Genomic DNA, 11,533 nt, shown 5'->3' on the forward strand with positions numbered 1-11,533 from the left:
TCTTTGTCCACAGCTCTCATTCTCTGACTAGTCAAACATGAAGAATGTTGTGTTTTTGAGATGCTCTTGCGTGGTCTTCCTGATCATTGGTCAATATTCATATAATGACACTGCCCCCCCCCCCCCCCCCCCAAGAAAAAAAACCCTTGCAATATATATATATATATATACACACAACAAAGTTTTCAATTTTTGCTTTACCTCTTTGGTTGCCAGAGATTAGATTTTCAAGAAAATGCATCAATTTTTTAATCATTATCAAAAGAAAAAACTGCTGTTTGTTTCTCTCTTTGCTCTGCGGACTGTTTTGTTTTTCCTCAAGTGCCAGGAGAAGAGAAGAGAGGTCCTATTCTCAGATAAATAGTTACAACAACATACCTACCTAGTGTATTCCTACAACTACAAGTGGGGTCTAAGGAGGGTAACATGTACGCAGCCTTATCCCTACATGGTCAAGTAGAGAAGCTGTTTTCGATAGACCCTTGGCTCATTGCGTAAATAGTTAGCAAGGCATTATACTTCCAGTTAGGAACTTTTTATATAACACAATCAATGGAGTTTCCATTTTCCAGATAATTGAGTAGTTGATTAGCAGTAAAAGCAGAAAAAATATGCACAAAGTGGAAGTTCAACCAAGTTCAATTACCCTTCTTTACAAGTCAAAATTAAAGGATTTTTCTTAACTATAACGCAAGTGCTTCACAGGATTGACTTTCACCTTCAAGTTTATAAAAATCCAGCTATTCGGCCATATTGTAATTATCCTTAAATTATTTTATTCTCCAATTTTTCTCCCGCATTAGAGAATCATACTATAGATATTAGATAGACTAATGTCTATATATAACTGTAGAATAATATAACAAAAAATTGAAGAGTTTGCTGCGTGCCTTCGTTGTTCTTCTACGTGATACGACATTATCATTTCATTTTATTTTTATTTTTATTTACCTTTCACAAATATTTTTTTCTAATGAAAACTATAGAATAGACTAACATCCACATTTAACGTCCTAATATTACTAAAAAGATATCACCAATCCATGTAACTACAATTCTTGGAATATTCTTGATATATAAATTACAGCTTAAGGTGATTAAAGGAAAGAGATTAGAGATCATAGAAAGAATAGAATGGACTCTAATTTTCACACATTACTGTAAAATAAAACATTCTTTTTCAGCATCTTTTAATTTTCTATTTGTGTAAATAAATACCCAGCTTACTTCTTCCAAAAGCCATCAAAATTTTTCATATTAATACCTCCTCTTTAGGATCCTTTCCGATAAGAGCAAAGAAAGTGAAAGCCAAAAAAGTTACCTAGTTCCTAGTTCTAGGCAAGAAACATGGGAAAGATCAATATTAATTCTTGCAACAAGAAACAACTCAACAGCTTAATAAAGTTTTTGCATCCCAAAGTTTATGTCACTAACTCTTCAAACTTCAAGAATCTTGTTCAAGAATCTGAGCATCCAACTCAAAATCGTAAGTCAATGCATGAAGTTACTGACCATATTATAAACCCCTTTAGAGTTCTTTACATAATCAACGATAGACAAGTGTATTCTCTAAATGTGTCACATCAAGAAAGTATTAGCCAAGACATCCTTTTATTCAAATCCGAAGAAAGTGTGCTATCATCTTTTACGACACATGAGTCTTTCATCCAAAAATCTATCGCTTACAACATTAGATAGTTCCGCAACAAGCCAAGAAATTATGGATTTTTTTGCGGAATATAAGAAAATGGAGTTATGGCTATTGGAGATAGAGCCATGTTCTAATTATTACTATGAGGGCCGAGGGGTACGTGCCGTTGGTTCAAGAACAGGTCTCTGTCTATGATTATGATTCGTATATGGCCAGTGTTTTGCAATACTAGCTTTAAAATGGCAGATCTAGAATTTAAATATTGTGGGTTCTGAGCTAAGATCTAACTCCATATATTTATACTTATTTTATATATATATATATATATATAGAGAGAGAGAGAGAGAGAGTTGTAGTTCAACTCAACACGAACCTATTGTTAGATCCTCCACCGTAACTTTTCCTTTCTCTGTCTCTCGAATATAAATAGAGAAAATAGTAATAAATTGTAGAGTGAACAAGATTAATAATATTTTTATATACTAGTATCTATGAACGTGCTTAACGTTAATAATGGCACGTGATGATTTAAACATTTATTTATATGAAGGAACAATAAAATTTAATTAATAAGAGAAATTTTATGTATAATAATACAACAATCATCTAAATGCCGAAAAATATTAGTATTACATTAACATAATATATGAATTTAAAATAAAAGGACATCATCAAAACTTGCACAAATAATTAATTTTGTTATATTAGTTATAGTTTAAAAGTATTTAATGTGATGGTATCTTAACGAACACTTCTTTGTGGACAATATTTTTTTATGTATGTTTCCTCCTAATGCGTTGGTTGCTCTGCCTTAACCAGAACTCTTATTGTTGATCTTGATATCCGTTTTGAAAGTTCAACATACAGTTGTTCGTGCAAGAAAATATACTGTGGTAAATATAGTCGAGCATTTAGGATGTTTGTCCTTATGCTTTATTTATTATATTTGCAAAACATAAGCATACTAAAAATTATTTTCACACAAATTTAAAAAGAAAGTTTCGAAAAATGAAAGTTGAATTCAGGGATAGGAATATACTTAGAAGCACATTCACCAGTATCATAATTTTTGCATGTATGACGTTATTGTCAAAACTTCTATATACCATCTGTGTGCTATTACATAAGGTACTCGGCGTATCTAAGTTTTCCAGTAGCATGACAAGCATATTTTTCTTCAAAATTAACCTATATACAATGGAAGATCAATTTTAACTTAGTCTATTATATATACGGTGACACTAACATATGTAAGAAATAAGAAACTTTACAACAAATATGTATGGTAGAAGGCCATTTGGTATTAAAGTATCTAAGTATTCTTCTTGGTAGTAATTATTGATATCATTTTCTGCTGAGTCAAAAATTGAAAAATATTTTGTTTTTACTATAAATTTTGCAATCAACCTTTTATTTAGTTGATCAACATATTCATTTCTGCTAGCTAAGATATCTTTTTAATTCTATTATGCGATTTGCACAAATTGCGTTTTAATCTAATGATAGAAATATTTCTCTTATTAAATGCACGTTACCATTGGGATTAATAATTAAGTGTTTAGGAAGAACCAAATCATCTTTTATTGGATGCTCTTCTTCGTTTCCGGCACAAAGCAAGAAGACACTGAATACAAGATCTATTCTTACTTTATATTTCTTGTCAGTTGAATCTTTTTCGTTTGAGGCCAGAAGTATAACTTTGGCAAGCTAGCTTTTACAATATCTGCTTTTGTCGATTTTGGAACTATTGGTAGTACTTGATAGAAATCACCTCCCAAACCATTAATTTTTTTACCAAACGATTCATTAATATCTAATATATCTCTAGAACTCCGATCAGTTATTTTGATCGTTTGACACTTAGCCATAAGTGTTTTATCCCATATTATCAACTTTTCTTTCCTTATAAATTTAACACCATTGCTCTACTCTGATATATTTGTGATTGTTATATAAGTTGTTTGAAGAGGTATATCAAATCTAAAGTGGGTGGTCTCACAATAAAATCGTTGTTGGTACACCACTTGCTATTATTGCTAACAATGTCATGCCTCTTGATATGATATTTGCAAGTAATGCACGACATAGAAATATTATTTCGATTCCGCCGGAGGCATCTGCAAAGAATAATCCTGTTATACCAGAGTCGACTCTTTATAAAATAGTCTTGAAAACTTGTTCTTGTTTAGGATTTAGTTTTGATTGTGCTTCCTTAGACACTTGTATAGCATTTTGATTCTTAATAATATATTAACCTTTTTATTTTGTGTTCTAACGCTCTTTTTATGGAATAAATTTATGTACCCGGAGATTTTGTTTAACTTGAATAAGAATTTTACTCATATGATGAATTCAAAATAATTGAATTGGATTCTCTTGCTAAATAATTAATTTAACAATTTAATTATTTGGGTTTAACATAAAAAATAATTTATTCTATGTTGATTCAGATCTTAATATTAGTTTCATCTATTGTTTTGAATATTTAATCTTAATTATAATATTATCCACCATAAATTTTATTTTCAAGGAGTAAAAGATTGATATGACATTTTACTTTTAGATCTTTATGTTTATAGAATCATTAGTGGTATTGACTCTTACCAACCATTTTTTCTTTTTCTCACAAATTTATATTCTTAATTGTTGTTTAATAATTGGGTATTTTTTTTAATATTACACAAAAAATTAATAAAAAAAATATTATTTGAGTAGGAAAATAGTTCAAATATAATATAAAAATATATTATCGTGGGGGTATTTTTTTTAATCAATTTTAACTCTTTATATATTCTATTTAATATTACTTTTATTTTTTCTTCGTATTGGACATTATGTAGTGGTAATGTATTGCCAATACGGAGGATTCTTATGAAATTAATTTTATTAAACCTTCCTACATATTTTTAATAAGAATTTAATAGATAAAATTTTATTAATTTTAAAATTTTAAATATTAAAAATTAGCATAGAAGATATTATAGTCCAAAAAATAGGTTATTGCAGTTATGTCATTTTCCAAAAAATAGGTTATTGCAGTTATGTCCTTTCCCTATGAGTTCTTCCGTTTAATATTTTAGGGCAATTTGATATATTAATATTGTATTTATGCTTTTATTATAATATATGCTCTCATTTTTCTTAATAGATTTGGACAATATAATACATTCTCAAATTAATTCAGTAATAGGAAATTATAATACGTTTTAAAATTAAATTGGTAATAGGAATTTTATATGGATTAGACAACCTGAAAATAATTATACTAATAGGATTCCTAAAGCTAGTCATGCAGGATTCCTAACATGTAGTATTATGTCCTAAAACTAATAGGATTATAAGGCTAATATCTAGAATTCCGGTTATGTCCTTTTATTATGAGTTATTATGCTTAAAATTATAAGGTTATTTTTGTAAACCGACATTGTATTCATGCTTTTATAATAAATATAGATACAGATTAAGGAGTGGAAATATTATAGAGCACAAACCAATTAATAATTTCCCCCCTCTCTCTATCTCTCTCTTTTTGTTTTCTTTTTAAATCAATATTCGAGGAAATGAAATTGATCTGAACCATCATGTATTTAAATAATTATTTGTAAAAGGTCTATTGTAATTTTTATTTGATGATTATTTGTTATGTCCTATTTTTTTTAATTTTATCTTTAGTACATATGATATTTTCAACTATACCACAAATGATTTGATCATATCGATAGTTTAAATAATGATTCCTAAATGTTTCTCGAAATAATTCACAGGACAAAGTTATTGATTCTAATAGTATCCTTTTTGAATTATTTGAAGTATATGTTAGAGTTTATTATATTAGTTAACTTTATGTTTGGTATGACAACAAAGACTCTGTGGCCCAATGGATAAGGCGCTGGTCTACGAAACCAGAGATTCTGGGTTCGATCCCCAGCAGAGTCGATTGTAACTATTTTGTTTTTTTGGCCTTGCCATTTCATTGGTATAAAAGACTTGGAATCCCTATTAAGTCACTTGATTTTTCTTCTCTCTTTTTGTTTGGAGAAATTTTAACCAATTCAAACTTACTGAGAGAAGGAAGGCTATGATTTTTATGAATTGGCTAAAGCTAGTGCTTACATTTACTCGAACAAAATATTCTATCGGCCTGCATAAAGAGACTAAAAAGGATAGCACGGTGCACAAGACATCCCACGTTCACGCATGATCCGGGAAAAGGTCGCACCTCAAGGGGTGTGATGTAGACATCCTACCCTAATGCACGCATTAATGGATGCTTCCACGGCTCGAACCCGTAACCTATAGGTCACAGAAGAGTCTAGAAAGGTTATTCTCTTAGAATAAAAGATTGAGCTTGATCATAAACTAAATTTCACATTGAGGTTATTTATGGCTCGTCCCTTGTATAAATTTTGACACGTTCATATTTAATACAAGCGTTCATAAAAAGGATAGCACGGTGCACAAGGCATCCCACGTTCACTCATGATCCGGGAAAGGGTTGCACCTCAAGGGGTGTCACGTAGATATCCTACCCTAATGCAAGCATTAATTTCTGTTTCCATGGCTCGAACTCGTGATCTATAAGTCACAAAAGATACTAGAAAGGTTATACTCTTAGAATGAAAAGTTGAGCTTGAGCATAGACTAAATTGCATATTGAGGTTCTTTATGGCTCTTCTCTTTATATAAATTTCGAAACATTCATTTTTAATACAAGCGCAAGGAGAAAAAATATATGAACAAAAAAGGTGCACACAAAGAAGGAAGCATTTCAATTCATTGGCGCTTCGCTTGTGTTAGTTGAGAAGCAGGAAGAGTGTACAAAGATTTCAACTGCTGAGTAATAAGCTTGCTGTTACTAATTGCCATTTGTAGTTCCAAATTATCAGACCACCATTGCTCCAATCCATGTGCCTCAAGAAACTTCTGTTTCCCTTTATTAGATGACAAGAAAAGCTTTGCACCAGCAAAATGTCCATTTGTTGGTTTCGCGTTCTCCTTATCAGCGCGCCTGTCTTGTAAACCGTTATCTTGATCAGTATACGAGCAGCATATATAATCACTATTGTTAATGTACAAATGAGGCACCCATTGTTTTAGACCTATCTGAAATGATGGCATATTTTCGTTGCAACTGGTTTCAGTATCAGTATTTGTCGGGAGCATTGATGATTTAAATCTTTTCCACGCGAAACCAGCTTTTTCGCCAATGTTTCTCAAGCTCATAGCAAGTGAAACTGAGGGTGGATTGAACAAATGTGCCTCTATATGTATACCTTCTTTCGCTAACGCTTTTCCTACTTGAAGAGCAAATCCAGCACCAAGTGAATGGCCTACAACACACACATTATTGCTTCCATACTTGTTGGCGATTGATTTTAACGCCTTCAGTGCTGCATTGAATCTAACAGAACCTTTCAAACTTTCCCAAGTTAAGAAACGGAGATCATCTTCGATATCTCTTCTCATTGTTTGGCTTTTTAAAAGTGTTCCTCTTAAGGCTAGAACAGCCCTAGGTGCACCACTTGGTCTGATTAGTACAAAATCAGCCAATGCTGCTGATCTATCCCATTCTAAGATTGCACCGAAAATGGATCCATCTCTTTCGTCGTTTAGAGTCTCGATTAACTTGTACTTGAAGGGTATCAACCATTTTGGAGCAAGTGCATTTTCTGCTGTCCTGTTTTCTTGTCTGTCGATCTCAAGAAGGTAAACTGCTTGGACAAAACAGGCCATTACAGTTCTTTTGTAGTTAGAGTCCTTCCTGCCCAATTGAATTGAGTCAAAGAATAGGAAGTTGATATTTTTTTTGTAAGATCAGAAGCACAACAACAACGTCAATCCAGTGAAATCACACAAGTGGGGTCTGGGGAGGGTAGTGTGTACGCAAACCTTACGCCTACCCTGTGAAGGTAGAAAGACTGTTTCCGATAGACCCTCAGCTCAAGAAAGATGAAAAAAACACACAGCAGAAACAAGCAATATCAACAAAGAGGGCCAAAAAGATAATAACAGCAACTGGAAACAGTAACAACAAGTTGTAACAACAACAAAATACTAAGAAACCGAGGTGAAAGATAAGATAGTAGTTGCAAATTGAGAATTAAAAAGAGAGATAAAAAGATGACGCTAATAATATATGGACAACACCAGTGATCTTCCTCATTCTTGAGGCTAAACAATGGAAGTTTTGGCCCAACCACAAGATATCAAGTGAATGAGATACTAACATCGCTATCAAGATAGTAGTTAAATACTGAAATCAAGAAAAAGGCATACATCAACAGTCACCTGGTATGACCTTAACCAAATTCCATCCTATCAAGTATAAGTGAAGCAATAACAAATACACAGACTAGTCTAAACAAGAATCTAGAACTTACATGGAAATAACTAAGCAATAACAAATTGACTTTTTATTCATATTTGTATATTCAGTTTCACAAAAATCATTACCATGAAAGATTTGTGTACCCTGAAGAAGTCAGCTCTACCTTCTCAGGCTAGAAACAATAGTTTAAAAATATTAACTACGCTCATTGGCCCGACCTCACACATCACTTCTGAAATGACAATCTATAAGAACTTGTTTGTGTTTGACCCAAAAACGTAAATCTCGGTTCAAATAATTAATTCTAATTAAATATAGGTTAATTTTAGTTAAGAATAATTTCTTGATATCAAAGAGGTAGTTGAAAAGCATTTATGAAGACTATAATGATTCCTTGCAATGGATGTCTTATAACTACCAAGAACAATAACAATATGCAAGATATTCAATAAGTGTCAATCTGGTGGCAGCCACGTAATTAAGGGGAATAATTTAAGCAACAAAAAGTGGAGCAAAAGAAACTTCCACCTGATAATGATTGGATGACAGATCCTCAAATAGTCGAGGATTCCTCGGATCTGGCAAGAATCTTAATGAAAGTCTTGTATTGAGTGAAGAATAAATCTTTTTCAAAGTGTTGTTCTAACAAGAAAATGAATTTCACTTGCCTTTCCTCTCTCTCTTCCTTCTATTTATATGGGATCCTTTCCCGAAAAACCCTAGTAGTACAAATGTAAGGAATATTCACTAGAATATTCCATTTCTGATTCCATTTTGAAAACTAGCCGTTAAAGCTCTATACTTAGTATTCGACCACGACCCTCCTCGACTTTTCGACCATTATCCTCATCGGTATTTTGACTACGACTTTCTTAGACTCCTCGACCTCGGCTAATGTGACTTCATGACCGTTTTTAAATGGTAATTTGCGGATCCTTCTCGCACTGTTATTTTGACCCATACAATTTGGTTTTTTAGTAATAAATTTATAATCAGTCAGATTTGTTATGCATATCCATCATCTGAGTCTCTAACAATTATTCCAATAATTTCATATCCGATTTGGCCTATGGATGAATATGCAAGCATCCAATACCTTAAAGTGCTATCCTTTCTGTTATCCTTAGTTAGAAGGAGTAAATTAGCTAGTGAGAGAGTGGAGGATGCCATTTTCTTTGACCCATAAATTCAAAGGCGAGTCCAAGATCTAGTGTCACTAGGTTCAGAATGAGTGTGATCATATAATATGTATACATTTTAATTTTCTATTCTTTTTTCTGCATATGTCTATATAGTTTAAGTCAAAAGTAATAAGTTAATCTGAACCCACAAAACCTGTACTAGATCCACCCATGACTACATTGAACTTTATGAACCTTGCTTATTATGTATTGAAAAATCAATAGAAGCGATAAGCCGCCAGCTAGAAGTGATGGTTTTTTTTTTAAAGGGCGTGAATAGAAAATAGAAGAGGTACCTTCTGGGTGGCATATTTTCAGTCACCCTTTCATTGACTATAAATTTAGAGGTTTGGCCTCTTTTTTACGCACTGAAAAATCTGAAAACTTCTTCCCTATTTTCTACGTGCATTGTTTTTTCACATAAACATAAGTGTCAAGCTAAGTTGCTCCGACACGACAGTTTAGGTGCCGCACCTGTGTCGATACGACACTAATATGGGTATGGGTATAGGATTTGTACCGGATTTGGTCAAATAATTTTGGGTACTTTGACCACGACGAATGAAAAAATTCAAGACGAGATACAATTTGATTCCCGAAATCATAATCAAACTTTATCTGGGAAATAAATTATTTATTTATCTATAATTTGAGAATAAAAAAGAAATTCACACTTTACGAGCTATACGTAAGTATTCCACAAAATTTCTCATAATTTAGAGATATTTTTATTTTTTTGAATTATTTTTAGCAGGATCCGTATCCCCAAATTTTAGAATTTATATCTCGAAGGATCCGACCTCTAGATCCTTACCCATGTCGGACACCCGCATCCCTATCCGTGCAACTTAGGTGTCAAGTGTGATTTACTTCGTTTGTCGAGTCCGTCGAAATTCTGTAATTTCGATTGCTAGTATTACAGAATAATCGTTCCGTTCTATCTTGAGAGGAATTAATCCAACAAACTTGTGCAATAATGAGGGGATTAAATTAGTTAAGGAAATACAGTTTCTGTTGGGCTTAGAACTTTTTCATTTTTATTCATCATTTGCATTACTGTCTCTTTTCTGTTTTTACTTTGCAGGAATATCTCTGGTACTAACAACAACAAGAAAAAATAATGATCTTCAGCTAGATTTCACTTAAACCACAAGATGACCCAAATCAAAGCTTTAAAAAACAATGAAATCTGAATTCAAGAGAAATTCTCAAATCCACCCCCCCCCCCCAACTGAAGCAATCACACTCTATATGATCAGCTAAGGACTAAAGCTTGCAACTTTGAAAACAAATCAAGAAAATGAACAGAGAGAGAGAGAGAGCGCTAACCAACTTGAATTAATAAGATCTCTCCAATTCGGCGAAGAAACATTTCGAGGCCCCGAAACATGAAATGCATAAGGATGAGATTCAACAGTACCCTCCTTAAATATCTCCATTTTTGCCTCTCCTTCAGCTGCTGCTACCATTTCACTTCTCATCTCTTCATCACTCCTTTTTGCCATCTATATATGAACAACCCCACTTCTCCAATCAACAACGTAACGAGTCTAATGAAAAAAAAAAAATCAACCTTTCCCTTTATCACCTGAACAATATGTGACCACAGAACTTAGCAAAAATGATGTGTGTGTGTGTGTTTAAAGATTTGTTTAGATTTGTACATGGTATCTGATTCGGTAATATTAATGAGGAATCCAATTGTTGGATTGAAATTAAAGGATTAGATAGTAATCATTATTAATGGAAAATTTTGAATTATATCTGGCTTTTGTTTAAGGCGTCTCTAACGGTCATATTTTCTCATTGTTGGATTTCCTCCGTCTCTTTAGGGCTCGTTTGGTACGAGGAAATGTGATAATTAATTTCGGGATTAAATTTGATATGAGTTTATCTCATATTTGGTTGAGATAAAATTACGGTATCCGGATTGTAATGTTACTTTTAGAGACTGTGATAACAATCCCGGGATAACTAATCTCAGGATAACTAACCTTGGAATAACTTGTTTTCCAACCAAACGACCCCTTAAGGTTCACTGCACATTTTATTGGGCAAGCTACACGTTTGGCTAATTGACTAAAAATAATTACATGCGCTAGTTAAATATACGATAAATATACATTGATTATGTATAAAACATGTATATTATATATTAATATACAAAAAATATATATATTAATATAGTTTTTTCTATTTTATTAACATGAAAGCCCCTTAAATAGGACTAAATTACACAAATGGTCACAACTATAAAAACTTTTTGCATTAAAGTTACACAACTTTGTTTTGTCACTTAAAAGTCATACTACTATCATGTTGATAACCAAATGATCACAATAGCCGAAAATAATAACTTTTTGTGAACTTTTT

At 32.4% G+C, this 11,533-nt stretch overlaps 1 protein-coding gene and 1 non-coding gene across 3 annotated transcripts; one reads left to right on the plus strand and one right to left on the minus strand.

The window, feature by feature from the left end:
* The first annotated feature begins 5,514 nt into the window (after positions 1-5,514).
* On the plus strand, positions 5,515-5,587 carry TRNAR-ACG (transfer RNA arginine (anticodon ACG)). Its single transcript has one exon. It is a non-coding gene; the product is annotated as a tRNA-Arg (tRNA).
* A 710-nt stretch (positions 5,588-6,297) lies between these two features.
* Positions 6,298-10,874, minus strand: LOC104111832 (GDSL esterase/lipase At4g10955-like). Of its 2 annotated transcripts, none has more exons than XM_009621615.4 (2): positions 10,490-10,874; positions 6,298-7,412 (listed from the first exon to the last, which is right to left on the minus strand). In XM_009621615.4, the coding sequence occupies exons 1-2, from the start codon at positions 10,663-10,665 to the stop codon at positions 6,425-6,427; spliced, it is 1,164 nt and encodes a 387-aa protein (XP_009619910.1). In that variant the 5' UTR covers positions 10,666-10,874; the 3' UTR covers positions 6,298-6,424. The 2 variants fall into 2 exon arrangements, with proteins under 2 accessions (XP_009619910.1, XP_033516057.1); XM_033660166.2 differs by lacking the exon at positions 10,490-10,874 and adding an exon at positions 8,508-10,384.
* Positions 10,875-11,533: the final 659 nt, after the last annotated feature.

This window comes from Nicotiana tomentosiformis, chromosome 8, assembly GCF_000390325.3.
Source record: "Nicotiana tomentosiformis chromosome 8, ASM39032v3, whole genome shotgun sequence".
NCBI classification, from domain to species: Eukaryota; Viridiplantae; Streptophyta; class Magnoliopsida; order Solanales; family Solanaceae; genus Nicotiana; species Nicotiana tomentosiformis.

Excerpts from the sequence above, each read along its gene's own strand:
- LOC104111832 (XM_009621615.4), bottom strand. The coding sequence starts at position 10,665 with ATGGCAAAAAGGAGTGATGAAGAGATGAGAAGTGAAATGGTAGCAGCA. Across the intron at positions 7,413-10,489 it reads GATCTTATTAATTCAAGTTG|GAAGGACTCTAACTACAAAA; the intron begins GTTAGCGCTCTC and ends TCAATTGGGCAG.